This window comes from Centrocercus urophasianus, unplaced genomic scaffold, assembly GCF_019232065.1.
Source record: "Centrocercus urophasianus isolate 14NV4802_14NV808 unplaced genomic scaffold, USGS_Curo_1.0 seq_32, whole genome shotgun sequence".
Lineage (NCBI taxonomy): Eukaryota > Metazoa > Chordata > Aves > Galliformes > Phasianidae > Centrocercus > Centrocercus urophasianus.
Genome location: NW_024884889.1, coordinates 1,698,518 through 1,717,560, shown reverse-complemented (window position 1 = coordinate 1,717,560; position 19,043 = coordinate 1,698,518). Strand labels below are relative to the sequence as shown.

General features: G+C 41.3%; 1 protein-coding gene across 2 annotated transcripts in view; it reads right to left on the bottom strand.

Annotated features, from left to right (window-relative positions):
• SLC7A11 (solute carrier family 7 member 11) overlaps positions 1-19,043 on the bottom strand; it is a 57,215-nt gene that overhangs the window by 7,532 nt on the left and 30,640 nt on the right. The window contains exons 7-10 of one of the 2 annotated variants that reach the window (XM_042829781.1): positions 6,477-6,600; positions 5,203-5,306; positions 4,621-4,717; positions 1,635-1,784 (exon numbers count right to left, since the gene is read on the bottom strand). In XM_042829781.1, coding sequence (XP_042685715.1) covers positions 1,635-1,784; positions 4,621-4,717; positions 5,203-5,306; positions 6,477-6,600 — 475 coding nt within the window. The other variant, XM_042829782.1, reaches the window with a different exon arrangement.

The following is a 19,043-nucleotide window of genomic DNA, read 5'->3' as shown; positions in this document are numbered from 1 at the left end:
ATTTAATGTTCCATGAAATGTAAACCAGATAAAACTCAGCAGTACAGGATAGTCCTGGAGAAATGCAGGTCTTTAGAAGAGGAGCACAAAATGCCAGTGACTGCAGGAACCAAGCTAAGCCAAGTGCTGCACAGTAAGCACCACACAAGTCTTTTAATTACACACTAAAACACTGGAGTGTTTTACGCCCTTTGAAAAGTAAGGGCTGTAAATATGTTACATTACAAAATTCCTTTCTCTAATCCTCCAGTAGATAAGTAAGCAGCACTAACTGCAGTAAAGATTTCCTCTTTGATAATTACCTATTAGAAAACATTTTAAAACACAACACGGAGCTCAAGCCACCTTTTAAAACTATTAAGAAGATATTGATTTTCTTCCTAAGGTAAAAATCAACATCTGGCAGGAAGAGAGCAAATTAAACACCCACTTGACAACTGATAAAGATATTTGATACCATTATGCAACTGATAGCTTCTGGAAAAGCAGTTTTCTGACAATATGACTGGTAGCATTATCAGTGTCACTGTTGAAAGGATAAAAAAATATAATAGCAATATCAAATTAATTCTCACAATTTGAAGAATGCCACCACAGTCACTGTTACCACCTCCCTGAGCCATAGCTTGTGAAATGTTTGGTGTAATGGAGAATTGGAGAATTCCTTGGAAACTATTTTCTTCCTTTCATGCCTTGAAACATTACTGTTCATCTTTTCTGTACTGCCAAAGCATCTTTTTTAATCAAAGCAAAATGGGCTGTGCTGTTGACCTTCTTATTTGCTGTTATGCCTGCGAGAAAGCAACTGCACATTCTGAGTTCTTCATAAAATAGATTTCTTAGGAATACATAAATAGGGCTAGAATCCTCCACATTTTTCATCATGTTACCTTTCCATACACATAATGGGAAAACTGACTCTGTAAGATGTTACACGAAGCAAGATCAGCAACAGAACTAAGTTCAAAGTAACTATAGTTCAGTGGGCCAAACTATTGTTATTTTCTTCTGGTTTCACAGTAACAGTGCCTGCAAACCACTCGCGAGTTCCAAATATCATAATAATATCACTACTAACTTATTTGCACATCATATTCGGTATAATTTATTTTGAATAGACGATGAAATATAAATTGAAATTTAATGCTCATACCTGGCATGAATTTCGGTGGAAAAATTATTCAAACCTTTAAGAAAATATAGAATTAACTGAGGACTAGATGACTAGCCCCAGTATTTGGAGTTTGAAGCTTATGAAACTACACCAGACTGGAGGTATTTTCACACAACTTGGCAGAGCATCAGTACCTTAGCTTGCCTCACACCGCCTCAACACAACAGGCAAAACTGAGCAAACACCTTGCCTTTTGCACAGCAAGCTCAATCGCTCCCCTACAGCCACCAGGGAATTAATAAAAATTGTCTTTCAGAAGGGAGCTCAGCCAGGATAACGCCGGAGAACTTGAAGGAAAACACGAGGAGACTCTTCAATGTAAAAGACTATTTTCTATTAACTCCCGTTTTTTCTCAAAGTAGCCGAACTTTTCACATTAGCAAATGCTGCTCTGCTATCTGACTAGACAATAGATACCAGGGAGAAAAATTCATGTAGAACAGCTTAGAGAGAAGGTTACCTTGAAAGGACGAGGCATATCAGGACGTTTATATCTGAGATAAATCAAGCCAGCAACCACCAGTCCAATAAAAAGCCACCTGGCAAAACTGAGGAAATTCAGGAGGCTGTAGAGATCCCCACTGAATAACATTATCATTGTGAGAGGGTGCTGCAAAAGAAATTAAGAGCGTAAGAGGCTTTTAATGGTCTGATTTCTGTTATTTTACAGCCAAATCCATCACCATGGAGAGAAGCAACAGTCCTATCCAGAGATACATGAGGGCCACAGCCTTCGAGCCTGCCAGCTCATGCAACCAGATGTTTGATAAGTGTCTACCAGTCCCCTGGGATCATGTTTAATCAACACTGCCTATCCTGGCTGACCGCATGTGAGCCATACACACCTGTCCCCAGTGACCCAGACAAATACACAGGCACCACAACACACGTGCACCCTGTGCTTTGTTCTCACAGGACCTGCCCACCACTCCTCTGCTCGCTCATGACAAAGGAAGCATGTTAGAGGTTGGCTACACACCATGGGATGCTGGCTGGGCACACCAGGCTGACACCAGCTTGTATTAGCAGCATGCCCTGTAGGCTTGAGGGGCGTAGACTTACTGCACATTGGAAATGCAAACATTTCTAAGCAGAGATAAGCCATTAGCTGTCACTCAAGAGGTTGCTGAACCAAGCAAAAAGGGAAAACAACAGTAAAATAAACACATTCCTTCATTAAATAGATCTTTTGAGTTATGTTTGTGAGATGGCTGAAAGCTTATGCACAAACCAGAGTGCTGTACCTGGGGTTGGATGATTAGTGTAGGCTACATGGATCTGCTTCAGCATTATCTCTGGACAAAAGCAGAATATCTGTAGCTTGGACCAACTATAAAGGGTAGTCCACACTTTCCACATGAGAGACTCTATACCTGCAATGACACAGCCCTTGCATTTGGGGATGAAGACACTCACAAGCATCACTATTGTGCAACTCTTCAGAAAAAGAGAATGTCCTAGTGTTGACAGTCCCTCTAGGTTTATAACGAGGCAACAGGTGAAATGCAGCTCCCTAAAGATTTAACTGGGCTAAATCTTTGCATAAAGAACATTTGCATTAGAGATCTAGAGTCACAGTCTCCATTTATGTGGGTTGTGGGGTTTTTTTTTGTTTTTTTTTTTTTTTTTTTAAGCAGTGAGGACTGTGTGGATTTGAATCAGAAGGATCGATACTTCAAATATGGGTATCTGACTTCCAAACTCTAATGACTTACAAAGCACTTGGCTCTTTACTCATGGATATTAAGCAAACTTCTCTGTAAAGGTCAAAGGAAACTTTTCCACTGAATTATACTGGGTCAGAAGTCTTCTATACAGACTCAGTCCCGAGAAGAGATCTCAGTTATGGGAGTGATACTGCAACAAAGGGACACAGCCAGTGAAAGAGAGCTACGAGAAACAAAACCATACGGAATGGTTTCTTGGAATTGTTACAGACACATCCATCAGCAGACAGGAAATACGCAAATTTCTTAATTCCTAAATGTTGGTTTTTTGTTTTCTTTTTCAGGCCTTAAACACTGAACATGCTCATTTTCTCAGTTTCTCCTCAAGATCCATCCCCTTTTGTATAGCATGTAGAGCTTGAAAGGAGAAACAAAAGAAGAAAATGCTAAAATGCAGACTACTGATGCAGAATATATCCTGCAACTCCTCTGCTTGCACTGAGGTAAGAAAAACATAATCCTTGAATGAAAACCGTCTTCATATGAATCTGACTTTTTATAAAGGGGATCAATGCGCTAGTAATGGGACCAGACACAACAGAAGTAAACATTTTTCAGAGTAAAAAAAATAAGTCTATCTATATATATGAATATTTTAGTTTATTTAGGGCATTTCATTCCACAGAAAAAGTCAATGCAATCTACCTGATGATTATGAATATTTCAGCCCAAAGAAATACATGCAAAGTGGACATTTAATTAAGATGAATTCCCTTAAAACTTTTCACCATAATTATTCTGTCTAGTTTTACAGACTTAGATGCCTACAGATGCATGGGCATATATAAGATTCAATACTTCAGCTAGCACTTCAAAAGTGAGCTCATAGGCATGTCTAGCAAAAAAACTGATTTAAATTCCACTACTAGCAACTGATGTTGCTTGTGTAGACTTATATGTACACAAATCTCCTCCTGTTGTTAGAACTCCCTCAGATGCAGAGGTCTGTCCAAACCCATTACAGTCATGGGTCCCAAAAGAGAGGCTGAACACCCACAGCTATGAAAAAGTCTGCAAGTTAAGTGGAAATCTACTTGGCACTAAGCAAATTGGTGTGAAGTTTGTATTTTGACATTTTGTCCTAACATTTCACTACACAAATTAGCCTGCAATGCAAACACATGGCCAACATTTTCCTCTCCCTCTATGCTAGAACACAGCAATAGGATTTCCACTATAATACTGGGGCTTCCCTACAGACGATTCACAGACTATTGCCCAGGCACACATACTCTCATTTTTTAATCACCACTACACCACACTGCTGAGGGTTCGCTTTCCATTATCGTAGTGCATAATTGTTTGCATTTTTCACTGTAAGGTGGCATAATGAGCTTTTAGGGTGCCCCCAGACACCAGTGTTTAGCTGCGCTTTCAGTTAAATGAAGACCTTTTTTTGTTTGTTTAACAAGAATTTGTCTCTCTGAAAGTGAGCAAGCCCATCTCTAGCACATCCTTAGAAAAAAAAAAGGGCAATAAGACATGAATTTGGTTCCAGGGATAGGCAGTCAGGCGCTACCAACAAGACAGCAAGGAGGAGATGATAGGACAGGAACAACTCCCAGATCTCATTCTTCTCTTTACTGTCCTCCGCCCTGCCCAAAGCCCGCATATACATCAATAAATGAGACTCAAGCAGTGCCCAAATTCTGTTTGAATCCTCCAGAGCAAGCCCGTAATATGAATTCTTGTGCAGGAACATTTGTTTGTATGATTTACCAAAACAATGACAGCTGGCAGAGGAGTGTGCTTGCGGACATGAATCATGGAGAGAATTTCCGGAAGGTGACCCTCACGGGAGGCAACGAAGAACATCCTGGTGGGAAATAAATGTGGACAGACTTTAAATGTGCTCATTACTGTGACAAGGCAAAGCAGCTCATGAAAGTCACACAACACAGCAGCACTTCTTAGGCTCGTTTGAGGTGCTCAGAATGAAAAGAGTAGCAGGAGAGGACCATAAGCAGAAATCAAAGTAATCTCTGTTTGTGTCCCCCCCATTATCTTATACTATGATCGGTGTTTAGAAGTAGTTAGTGTTTTTCCTCCAATTTACCTCCTTCACATGAAACCATTAATCAAGTGCTACACTCAAAGGGATCCGTTTCCAAATTGTTCAAAGGGTTTTAGCAATGATACTAAACTCAACAGGAGAAAAGTGAGGGCAGAAAAAACACACTTTATAAACTTTTCAGTCATTTTCAATTTGCTACGAGAGGAATAATGCCTTTTCTTCCTTCTACTTGCTTTCTTATTTTCAATATATGCCTTTCACTTCCAGTAATATTAACATATACTTACCTAGAGACTGCAAAAATGCCACCATTCATAGATCCAAAGCAGGAGAGAGCAACAAACACTGGTACAGCCAGAGAAAAGCTTCCCATTAATCGTTCAGCAAAGGTCTGTTGGAGGAGAGAAAAACATACCATGACTTTTCCCTCAGAAAACATGAAAGCAATTTTACTTTATTAACAAATTATTAATAAGCATTTCAATTTTATTTATAACCCTCTTTGCTTCCCTCATTGAAACACGTGCCGTGCATTTGTGATTCCTCCCTCTCCAACACAAGACTGCTACAGATGAGGTCTTCCACTCTTATTTCTGACTGTCTCTGGCAGGGCTCCAGCTGAGGCAGAGCTGTCGAGGTGGAATCAGGCCTTGACTTTGCCTCCAAAAAGACTCACTCTGAACAGTTCAGATTCTGATCTGCATAGCTGGTATTTCTTTCCACAGCCTTTATTTTCTTTAGCTGATGCTACTCAACACTGCATTCCACCCGCTCACACTTTGTTGTTCAAGGTCACTGAAAGAGCCTGAAAGTGTCTAGGGAACCACAGGAGACCTGCAGAGTTTTCTGGAGATCTGCAAAAAGTTGGTTTTTTGGTTTGTTTTTTTTTTCCCTAAATCTCCCAGGAACTACTGAATTGGCCATTTTTTAAATGACACATCAATTGAAAAAGTCACAGGCTGTGTCACTACTGCAAAGTCAATGGAAATTTTTATTTCCTCAATGCGAGTCCAATATCGTATATAAAAATCAGTGTCATCATCACAATTCAACAAGACCAATCACAGCAGTATTTCCAAGCCAGGTACCTTGCAGCTCCTTTCCAAATAAGTTCCAGCATTCACAGCACCCCCCTTACTAAGTACCCACGATACACGATGTGCAGAGACTGCGTTACTGCTTCCTGCTATACAAAATAGGCTGGACCCCCACTTTCTTTTCAAGCATCTGTATTTTCTGCTTCCCAGGGGTTCAACCCATGACTTAGTAAAATATTTTATAGTTAAGTACATACTGGACAATTCAAGTCCTATTGACCTTGTTACATCAAGTAAAAAGACATGGTCTAACGTTATTATTACATATGCTGTGACCTTCAATGCAATCCCACTCAACAGACAAAACTCAAAGTTTGCCTGGTTGCTACTCTACTGTGTAACAGAGGAACCATACAAAGCATGATTGCTATGTGTCCCACCCAACCTTTTTCCCCTTGGAAATAAGAATATATGGACAAACACAACTGCAGCAGAGATATAGCTTTGTATCTTCTATAACTTACCACTGCTACAGCTTTTGAAAGCAGCAATTCCCCAGCACTGATTGTAGTGAAATAAGCCACGTTTGTTAACACATAGCCAACTGTGACGATTATCATTGAAATGCATATTGCGAGGGGTATGTTTCTGAAATACATAAGGTAGCTCATTATTTTGCAATCTGGTTACTGTGTCCTGAACATGAAACAGAAAAAAACATGAGAAGCAGCCACTAATGATGGTGAGTGCATTTTTTGGTGATCCTGCAGTACCATAATTAGAAACTACCAGTGAAAATAACACATCCAAACAAAACCTCTAGACAAAGTAAATAGTTTCATAACAAAGAGGTGGGACACCTTTCTGAGGGAGGAATCCTTTGGGGATCCCAAAAAGTCATGGTTCCATATCTCCCATACAAGACTCATGGCACATTTTCATGGCAGACTGAGCCCAATAGTAAAGCAGCAAGTCTTAATGCTGGAACCAGCTATAGCATGGATGACATGGACAGGGTGACGCAGCACTTTGCCTGTCAAGAGGGCAATTGCAGTGCCATTTCCAACAGCTGCTCAAGGTGGGCATTACTTTCCAAATCTGGCAACGCACTCAGGGGTGGTTTGATACCTTCCCCTGCATGCCAAGACATTTAGCAGATCTGCCCTCACCTCTTCATGCAGTTCTTCCCTTGCACCCCTCACACACCTCTGTTCTCCCCATCATTTTTTCAGGGATACGTGAGAGTAGAGTGAGGTACAGAAAAAGGAATGGCACAAATTGGTATTGATCAGCACAAAACCTCTGACATTTTAGCAAAAAACCAAAAACAAAACAATCAACCAGTAACACAAATAATAAATTCAAGCCAGTAGAGAGTACATCCTCCCTTTCAGCAAAATAAACAAGCAGAAATATTTCTGTTTTAAAGAAGAAAAATAGAGGCATGAGCAAGGTACATGGATCCAAAGCTCACTGTAAGCAAATGATCAGCTTAGGAGGACAGACTAGATGTTTCAAGCATACTCAAGTTTCCTTCCATTTAATGCCATCTCTAGGCTGAGATGATACCTACACAAAACCAATAAGAGATTCAGATCAGGAACCAACACCAGGTCTTTCGCTTCCAAGGCCACGGGGTGCAGTTTGAAAGACCGAGTACACGCACTTCCCCAGAGCTGAGCTGAGAGCTGCTGCCTCACAGCCAGTCACTTTGGCTACCTATTCCAAGAGGTAGAAGAGATGTCAGGGCTGCTACAACTAGCAAACTTTGCTGTGAAGGCCACCTGACCATCTAGAAGCAGGAAGAGAGAGAAGTGGGAATTGTGGTGTACCAGAAGAGACCACAGGTACAGCGCACAAGGATTGGTGTATTTACTAAAGGAGAAGGCAGTTTGAAAGCCAATACTAAGATGCATTATTTTCACATATTTTTCCCTGAAGAAACACAGCAGGGTCAAAATTTAATGATCCTCTTCACTCCTAGTCCTTACTTCTCAGAGAAATCTTTGCCATTAGTATGCCTGAATAAAGCTGGAAAAGAAGCTCTAAACTGAATATATAAATAAAGCGGGGTAGCATCACAGTTGCACATCATGCCCACCTCAGCAATCATTGTGCAAAGCCCTGTAGCTGACCCAGATGCACAAGATCACGCTGTACTGCAGTATCAAATCTGGGCAGACTTGATATCAGTGCCACCTCAGGCCCATGCTCTCAGGTAAAGAAGCTGGAAGGAATCAGTTTATAACATATGTTTATTAATGATGGAGTAGGTCATGGCAAAGACCAGAATACAAGAGCTATAGCAAGCAGGCAGACCAGAATACAAGTGCTTTATTGCCAGAAAAAAACACCGAGTTACCAACTCAAGAAGTACCACAGAACCGTGTGTTTGTAACACAGCTGTGCAAACTTTTTGCCAGATATTCTGCAGCCAGCTTGGTTATGTTTCTAACTCAATGTTAGTATAAATTAAATCTGTTGAGTACCTGATTCAAGGTAGGAATACATGGTTTGAAGCCCTCTCAAAAAAGACATTTTAGTGCTATCTTTTGCTCCACAGACAAATGCTTCAACCATGGTGCTACTGAATAAGTCAGCACTCACTCCAGCTTTAGAAAGTGCTTCTAACCAAAACCAGCAAGCTTGCACTGTTTTCACAAATACTGTTTGAATTACTGAAGCACACTGTGTCAAACTTCAGAAACTATCTTTGTCCATTCTATCCATTCTCAAAATCTAGTTGCCATATGTTCTTCTGACTTAAATCCCAGCCTCGTTTCCTCTAAAATAAAATGGCACCTCAAAACGTAAGTGCAAAAAAGCCACTTGCTGCCAAATGTGAACGTTCCCATTCCACAGCCTGCAATGCTGAGGAGCATTACCCCATGCTGATAGTAACCACAGCAACAAAAAATCCACTAATTAAAAAAAAAAAAAAAAGAGAAAGTACAGCAAAATAACAAAACAAGCCTGAAGTCAGCTCATTAAGAAGCTCAGAGATCCCAACTCACACCTGGAGGAGCACAGAGTGTTGCAGCTTGCAAGTTTCTGAGCAAAGCACGCTCAGGTTGTGGTTCCATTTGTCCCTCAGCATGAGTGCCTCTGGGAAGGATGCAGCACATTTGCACACAGCTGGCCCCCATGACAGATTTCAAGAAAGTTAAAGGCCACATGCAGGACTTCAGGGGTGAGGCACATAGCATGGCTTGCTTCTCAGTGACACTTCAGATTTACACTTGGTTCTTGATTCATCTGAAGACACAGAGAGAGATGCGAACCCTCTGCATTGCTGCTAAGTGAGAGTTTTGATCGTGCCTTTCCTATACTTCCAATTCAAGAGGCAGTTCCCAATCTGTAGCAGGGTATCATCAAATTCACTGCTATCAACTACAGGCACCAAACTGAGGTAAAAACTGTAATGCCATTAGAAGATCACTTTATTGGTTTCCTAGTATTTTATCTGCTTTCCTAGGTACTCTCTCCAAATCAGGAAAAACAAGACCCAAGTCTATTCTCCATTAAATTACCTCTAACAACGTAGATTTCACCTTTTCAGTTCTCTGTCCTATGAACCAAATGCAACACAAGGTGTTAGCAAGCCAGTAAGTCACGTTTCTGATACACGGTGAATTCATAACTGCCACATGCTAGACACAGTTTTGGAGCAGAGCGAGTCAGAAAATTCAAGGAAGAAAATATTTCTCACTTTTGAATGACGTTTTTCATTCATTGAAGCTAAAACTTTTGACAGGAAACCTAACCATTTCAGTATGACATTTCTTTGGAAAAAAAGTCGTAGAGCCAAGACAAATTCTTGTCCAACCCAGACAGACCTCAGGACAGCCTATGGCTTAAAAACCACAGCATTATGCTCAGACATGGAAGACTGACATATTTGTTTTGTATAAAGCTGACCCAGGACTTGAACTCGCACTGAAGTTGTCACTGGTTACTGCAGGGCAGCGTTTTCCTTTTGCATTTCATCTCAGAGTAAAATCTCAGTGCATTTCAAAATCAAGAGAAATCATTCTCAAGGTAGCTGCTTTTCCAAGTAGAACTCTAAGTGTGGATGCCTTGGAACTGGCCTGTGCGTTACCATCAAGATGGCGCTCAGGTAGGCTGCTTCTCTGATACTTCAAAGAAAATCAGCATCAAAAGGAAGGAATTCTGGGGAGACCTGAGCTGGGAAAATACTGACAATATCGCTACAAGTATTTTTCAAATCTGATGAGATTGAGACAGTGAAGGAAGTTTCTAAATGGTAATTAAAACTGAATTGAATCTCTATGCATTTTCAGATTCACCACCCCTAGCTACTGTTCAAAGCAAAGCTTCCCTTCCTACCTTATCTACAAAGTAAATGAAAGATCACAATAGCTTAAGCCCAGCTCACATCTACCTTTTGCTCTCTAGAACACAAGTCACAGGGGTGTCCACGGCCACAAAGAAGTCTAGCATTAGCAATACAGCCAGTCCCACCTGTGACTGTGAGGGGCTGAAATGCATTGCTGTGTTCTGCTGAGCTCTGCTCTATGGCCTGGAAATAAATTCTCTCTTTCTCAAGTCTGAAAGGGTCCCAGAGCCGGGGCACAGGTTCAGTCAATCAGGATATCCTCTGCGGTTTGGGTTTGACCCCAGGTGCTGCAGAACCATAGATCTTCTGATAATCTGCTCTGACACCACACCACCTCACACACATATTTTCGAGAGAAATGCACAGAGAAGATTGAGCAAGAAGGAAAAAAAAAAAAAAAAGAGAAGAAAGAAAATAAAAGGTGGGGGGAAAAAAAAAAAGAAATCGAAAGTGAGAACCTGGGGATAAGACGAACAATGTCAATAAATCAGCTGAGGAACATTCCCAGAAGTTTACAGCTCATAGCTCAGCTTAATGACAAATTTTATAACAACAAACAGTAAGTGCTAAGAGCTGTGACCACTGCAGACTGATCTTTCTATGAAACGACAAGCACACCACCAAAATATACCCCACAGATTCAGCTGAGGTCACAAGTACCAAATACACTGTCACCACATCCTGTGCTGTTTAGAGGCCATGACAAAATCATTCCCCTGCATGTACTTTAAATCTGAGTTTTACAAATGCTTGGTTTGAGGCGGCTGCCCTAGAAAAAAAAACTGCATTAATGGGACCCGGTCAAGAAACATAAGTAAGAGGGTCTAGACAAATGCAAAAATTACTGGTAAAGTTAGATTTGATCAATCACATCTTTATTGCCTTGTGTTAATTGTGAATTTTTGTTGTATTTTAATTTAAAAGAAGGAGAGTGGAGAACTCTCAATTCTTTCTCACGGTTTCCAAGAGAGGATTTGGTTTTCGCAAGCGCGATTGTATACATTCTGCAGAAATTTACAACCACGGGAATTTCAAGATCCTTCTCAAAAGTTCCCTTGTGCAATAATTTATTCACCATTTGCAATCTGTTAAGCAATTTTCCAAATGAACTGCTTCCAGATTTTGGCACTCCTAAAATCTAATCATCCATCGCACAGTCCACAGGGCCAAAGCTTGGAGGAATAAGTCACAAGTACATCTCGATACTGGAAAAAAAACAACCTCATATGGTACAGAAGGCAGCAAAGAGAACCCGGGTCTTCACTGCAAGAGAAGAAAGCATACAAACTTAGTAAATACTGTGTACCAGCACTGACCTACATCTCCAAGCATTCCCAGGTGACTGTGAACAGTGGCAACCCTGAATCCTGGGCAATGCAGCAGTAGGATCTGACACATGCTTACTTGCCTTTTCATGTTAAAAGCAGTGCCTACAAGACATCCTGTCACACTGAAGGGATCAAATGCTTCTCAACACATCGGTGTGGGGGAAAATTACCACCTTACACCCATCAGTTACAAGAAATGGAGTAAAAGGAAGATGCAGAACATAAATAGAGACCACCTCCCAGCACGGAATCAAAGATAGGAATATAGAGGCAGAAAGTATGGGATCATCACAGCACTTCTTGAGTCCATGCATCTGTAAAGGCTAACGTGGTTCTCAGCAATGACTGATTTCAGAAACTAACTTTTAATATTTTGTTTATTACACCAAGCGTTCTCCTCAGCAGATCCCTGCATCTCTCCCTTCACTGCTCCCCAGCCTTATGTTCCAGACTGGAACTGCTGTCAGTGGGCTTGCAGTGCAGCCACTATTAAATTATGTGACTTCTCTTTATCTCCTTTTGATTGCAATTTTCCAGAGGAGAAATGAAAAAGCAGAAACTGGCTATTAGCAGCACTCTCTTCTGTTGCTGAGGTGCCAGTCGAAGGGCTTCTGTCTCCATTCTGATGCCCTGGTTCTGTACCTCTGACATCTGCAGAGATGCAGCAGCATGACATCAGGATAATAGAGTGAAGAATCAAGTCTGCATTTAAAGCCCATTTCACTTTCCATCACCTTGCAAGAGAAGAAAAGGGTTACTGCTGTGTCTAATTAGTTGCTTTCTTCCTGGTGTTTGACTTCACAGGTTTGGATTATAATTGGTTACAGTTCATAAAAGGGGTCTTCTATGGCCAACTGACTTTGAAGGGTCAAACTGTGATGTAAGTGTGCAGGGAAGGGCAGGAGATTCTATTAACTTGTCAGATGTTTTCAGTAGCCCTTCCAGCAGGGTTTCCTAAAATGTGAATTAGCATAAATACTCTCTTGACTAAAACTTAAGACCTAGAAAGGAACCGACTGCACAGAAGAGCACTGTTCTCCTTAACATCTTATTCCAGCCAACCCGGTGGCAGCCCGGGAGAGCCTAAGGCTAATTGTTACACTAGCAGTGTGATTTGTACTCTTTTAACAGAGTTTTGAACTTGCCTGTAGTCATATCACGTACCCACTCAGGCTATGGTGAGCCAAACCTCACCAGAGTGCAGAAATTGTTTACATTCAGGCCCAAGTCCTAACTTGCTAAGCCAATGTCTTTTACAAAATAACTTCCTTTGAGGAGCAGAATCGATGCATCTGAAACTTGGACTGCAAGCTAAGGAGACACTGGACATTCAAGCAGGATCCGGCGTCATTTCCAATGGAGTGGATAGCTGCCATTTGTTCCAAGGAAGACCACTGCAGGTATTAAGGATGACAGCAAAATCCACAAAGGACTTTTGAGATTACAACACTAAGTATGAGGTACACTGGCTCTGCTTTGCTATACACATTTCCTTAACACTGAGCATTAAGAATTCTTAACCAAGAAATAAGCACAAAAAGAGGAAAACAGAGCTGCTAACATGACAGGGAAAACAGGGCCTGAATTTTAAGAAATATATCTCTAAAAAATAAATAAAATAGACTTAAAACCTAAGATATAAATCATCCTCCTGTGACTTCTCACTCAGCTCTTTGATAAACCATCTCCGTATATCGCTCGAGTGTCAGTATCTAGTGTCTCTAGATTGCTCCCTTTGCAATCTCACTGAACAAAGTTTATGACCATTTCCGAGAGATGTATAAATAAACAGAGCTGGCTTTTATTTTGCATCGTAACTTGACCATAAATCACATCCTTCTGGAGGACCTACAGGATCCAAAGGATCTGAGCTAGCTTTTCTTTCTCCTTGTAACAGTCAGTCCTGCTCATCCCTGCATGGGCCAGGCTTGTCCCTGGGAGCTCAGCACTGGAGGAAAGTCAGGTGCCTGAAAAACTCAGCAGCAGCTGAGCAGGATCTCTGAGGAATCTGTGCTCAGCATTGCACAGCCCAGAATGAGTGATGATCCCCAGACCTTTCACGGGTGGTGGGTGCTCACCTTTGGAGACAGCGTCAATAACCTAGGGTATGGCAAGAAAAGTGTGCCTTAGCTTGGACCCATAATTAAAACAGCGTCTGCCACTCTTCCACAGAAGAGTGTCTTTTAAAGAAAAATCTAGACTCAGAGAATTGAAACACAAATGTATCGTCACTACCGGGCTCTCAATCATGACTTTGATAAATGACTTCCATGCTCCCTACCAAGTGTCAGTATTTTGACGTACTCTGTTTATCTCACTGGTCGGAAACTTACATGTACTCTAGGAAGCTTGGAACCTTCTCCACTTGAGGCCCAAAACCTCAGATTTTATTTGTATTGCTTAGCTCACATTCAGCCAGGAGATGAAGGGAGCACCTCAGCTCTTTCACACGCTCCAGCTTTGCATTCTCTTCTGAGGCCTATTTGCCGGCAGTGCTTACAGCCCTGTCAGTCACGGAGGTTATGATGAGAAGCAATAGTAAATCACAGTGCTTGCTTGAAGGCAAGGGAGCTATAACCACCAACCTGACATGAGATGCTAAAAATAAAACACTGGCTGGGACTATCAATTCCATCACATATGGAAATGAAGGGGAGTGGAGCAGAGCAGCACTTCCAGGCTCTCCCTCCAACCTGCATTATCTAGCACAGGATCTCAGCTCTAACTTCCTTTTAACTCTTCAGCACGGAAACATATCTCACTGCCAGACTTAAAATAAATGTAATAAGAAGGGTGTCAAGAGATAATTGCCTATTAAAAGTAGTTTTATCTATTACAGGAGGTTGTCCCGGAAGTCTGAAACTATTAAATCACTGAGCACCTGATTTATGAATGGGGTCAACTTTCTGCAGGCAGAATCACTTCTAACAAGAAAGGAGGCGTCTCCTGAAGTTCGCTGCACATTTCCCAGCCTGCAGAGCTATGGTCCTACAGAACCATTTCCCATAAAGCACCGAGAGCAGCAGGCAGAGCTGGCAGTAGCTGGAGTGGGATTTAGCAGTGCAAACAAGGCTTTCAGATGGGAAATGAGCTGACCAGGCCCCCTTGCTCAGAAAGTTAAACCAGCAGGGAGTAGCTACCAAGTAACAATAACGTCAATGCCAGGTGCTTGCAACTGGATTCCCACTAAAAACACCTGTCACAGCACCCTTCCCATACTCCCACAGGTGCCCAAGCAATTGCAGGTAACGGGGCTGGGGTGAAAGCAGAGTACTGCCTTGCTCTGTATGCATTTCTATTGTCTATACTGACATCATACGTTTTTGATTTATGGAACAGTAAATGGCAAAGCTACACCGTGAGTAATGCAAGGGAAGGGGCTGGCTCGTTTGCTATCGTTCTGAAAAAGAACCACGGGGGTTCAGAGCCTGTGAAAAGCAGCCTGCATACCAAGCACATCGCCCAGCTCCTGGTGTGGGTACAGGAGGGAACGCTGCCCCTCATCCGGCATCTGAACTTCTAATGAAGCATTGCTATTAGCATATTAATGACTCCTTACGGGAGCAACGGAAGACAAACGCTGAGGAGCACAGAGGGGTGGAGGAAGGAGTTTATGTCTCCATGTGTGTCTCTGAAAAGAATCAGATTTTTCATACTTGTTGAATTCCCTGACATTTAATTTTGAGCAGGAGAGTTTCCACAATGCCAAAGATCATGAAGGAACAATTTGCTGCCGTATGTTACCATTGATATTTCGGCATGAATGGAAATTGCGCCGTTCGGTGATGAAAAGAGCAGCTACTTGTAATAAGCAGCACCATGGAAACTGAAATATCATTTACCAAGGCAGACCCTTTTGCTGAAGGAATTTGAAATGAGAAAAATGGCAACTGCAGGTGCCTTGCAGTATTAGAATTTTGAAGCTATAGAAGGGTTTAGATGAAATTAAAAGGAGAGCTCTTAACAATACCGCATTGCTAAGAAGGGGCTGTCCAGCAGACAGGTATTTTGCTATGCAGTAAGTAAGGAAACGAGGCTCCAGCTAAGGACAGCCCAGCAGACGGGCCCCAGACGTGGGACAGCACAATGAAACAACTCCACAAAATGACAGAGTTCTGACACAGATGAGAAATCCATCCAAGTGTGAGCTGAAATGTGCCTTTGCTGAGTACAGTTACCAGAGGCAACTGATCAGACTTCAAATGGGAATATCTACTTTTCTATTTTTTTTAGCTTTATTGCTTCTCACTAAAAATTCATAATAATTGAACTACAATCACATGCATAGGAGAAGAAAAGCATATGCATACAAAATCTTCAAAATCAATGGTGAAGCTGAATTTTCATTTTCTATGTCCAAACTGAGACTCTCAAGTCTAAGCCTTAAAGGCTTATATTTAAGGTGTAAGGTACTGAAAGTATAAAGTACATTAAGGTATTAAAACCGTTCTGAAAAACCAGCTCCTTCAAGGTATTTCAAATCAGATTGTGACATGAACTAGCCAGAATTATTCTTTTTCAATGATCTCAGACAGTATGGTCAGTGAGGCTTAGGATATATTTTTTAAATGGATCTTTGCAATTGCACACTGCCCAATGTACCTTCTGTCAATAAGATGCTACTCTTTCAAGCTAAGATTTTAAAACAAAGTGGCAATGATGTTTTCTTCAGACCTTTCTATGTTGTCTCTTAGTCTCACTCAATATCAACTCATTAAAAAGCTGTGTAATGGTGCCACCAGGAAGCCCTGTGCCCTGGTACTCCAGCAAACACTGGCCAGCCTCTCTAGCCTTCACACCTAAAAACAAGCCTACAAAAAACACCTTAGATCCACAAGAAGCTCATTCTGCAATGAAGTTTCACTTAAGGAATTGCAATTTCATAATCTTTGTAGATAAACATTTACATTCATCTGCTCTTATTTAGCAGCTGTTTTTGTTGTTGCTGCTGTTGTTTTGTAGTAAGTGAATGTGAAAAAATAAAAGTGCTTGTCCTTCGTGACAGAGCCTGATTCTTTTTTAGTAAAATAATCCCAATGCAAGTTAAACCTCTTGTCATTCTGGAGCGCTGCTATTCTCTACCCATTCTCATGACTTACGGTAGGAGTTTCTTCACTGCTGTTAGATCTTTTCAAATGATGATATCAACACTATCCTTCTAAGGGACACTTCATTCCATCATACTTCAAAAATTAAATACTGTTATTATATACTCTGCATTTTTTGCACTGAAGAAAACATAATGACAAGGTGAAGATGCAAATAAGAGCACTTGCTCAAAAACAAGCGCTACAAGTGAATGAGGATTGACATAATAGACCACAGCAGTGCAACTTGTAAAATGCAAATTACTCACTTCACAGATCCTCTGAAGCCATTATAGTCTTATACAAATCCACTTAGTTTACAGTTCATGGATACAGGCTACGCTGTAATTTAAATGATTGAAAACGTTTATGGGATGTCAGTTAACCATTTCCTTCACTTAAATAATACATCACTGTCATTGCATATTTTAATTTCCAGTGCACACAAAGGCAAATATCAAAATATAGGCTACACAGGAAGCGACCCAAAATATCAGCAAACCCATAAGCATAGACAAAACAGCAACTATGTAGGGAAGAGGAACGCAGAGGAACATGAATCTCAACACTCACTGGGTAAGAGGAGCCTACAGCCTTCTCTGATGGAAATTCTGCCATCACAGAGTGGGAGAAGTTCATCTACAGGAAAGATGCACAAAGCCAAATGGTCTTGTTTCGATACAACTGCAATATAACTTAAATACAAGTCAGCAATTCCACTGCTCGTTAAAGTTGAAAAAATAAGACAGCCCCATTAAATTTCTCATCCAAAGACGAGAGCATAAACGTTGGGTAAGTTGCTCTGCTAGCTGATGTAAGTGAAATACACATCGTTTCTCACGTACGATGATACCATTGCTACTGATGCTTTGACTAGGCTGTTCTAAAGGATAAATACTCTTGATGACATGCTACACGGTAATTACAGACTGTGCAGTTCTGTAAGTCACTTCTCGTATACCTGGGGACAACAAAGAACATAATACCTTTGGTATTTTAGTAGTTATTTTCTTTATTTGTGTTCTGTTCTGCAACTTGTGTTTAAACAAATGAAAAAATACACTTCCATTCAGTTGCTGGAATCAGCCTATAGACGTTTAAGATGGTGCTCTTGTAAAAGGTTGCCATTAATGGCATACAAGAGGCTGCTACTGATTCTGACATAACACTGAACATTGGCTTAGGGCTCCGCATGTTATCATTTCTGAGGCTCTGCACTAAAGGGAAAGAGGAACAAAGGGGGCACAAAGAAACTCTTCCAATTCTGCAACCAGGAAAAGCTATATCAGGCACAGACCATTAAGCTGAATTAACCCAGCACTCTCTGCTGTACGTAATTATACTTCGGTAGCAGGTGTTGGCTTGCTTTTGCAAATAACAGGAAAAACAGTTGTTCGTCTAGGTCACAGGTTTCCTCCTATCTATGTGATCTACAGAGTAGTACTCATCAGCAAAAAGAGAGTTGGAGAGTTGCAAAATCGCACTCTGTATCAAAGAGCAGGCTGCGAAACATGCCAAGTGCCCGTATGCTTTGTTACCTTATCCGGCTGCCAGCCTGAAGTGCAACCTGATAGCAGTTATCAGCTGGCACAATCGAGGTTTTCCTGCATTGCACTAGTAAACAAACATGCAGATCATCACAGCTGAATGAAAAACTGGTTCCCAAACAAGTAACTCGTAGATAGCCAAAGCACTTGTTGGTTTGGGCTGGAATGTTTGACGTTAACAAATCACATCACTATGCTGTAGCTGACGCTGTAAGTCTATAGACTTAAGTTTATCTGATTCCTACTGAGACACTGTTTGATTTGGTCTCGTTAGCTGATGGGGTGAGTTTACTCACTGTCATATCTACCATAAATGCACTGCCCTCCCATCCTTTCTCTGGTGAACTCAGCCAGGCCACCAAGACAAACCTGCTTAAAAACCTCAAAAAAAACAAAAAGGGCCAACAAAAGTCCACAGCCTTCACTAGCTTAAACATGAGTTGTGATCTCTCCAGTAAAACAGAATAGGTTTTACAGCTTAAGAGCTTTAAGACAGCATCAGTCTTGCAAGTGGTTTTTATTCCTGCAATGAATATTCTGCAGCAGCTCTGAGTTCCCATGTGCCATCATCCTCCTATACATGCACAGCTGTGCACATGTCTGGGGCTGCACGTCCCTCAACAAAAGAGGAGATGTTCCAATAGGTTTGCGTGTATCTTGGGTGCCAAAGTAGGGAAAATGAAGGAAAACGCAAGCTAGTGGAAACTCAGAAGGCTACACTGTTTAGTTGTTACATTACACGAGCCTGCTGTTAAAGCAGATTAGAATATTG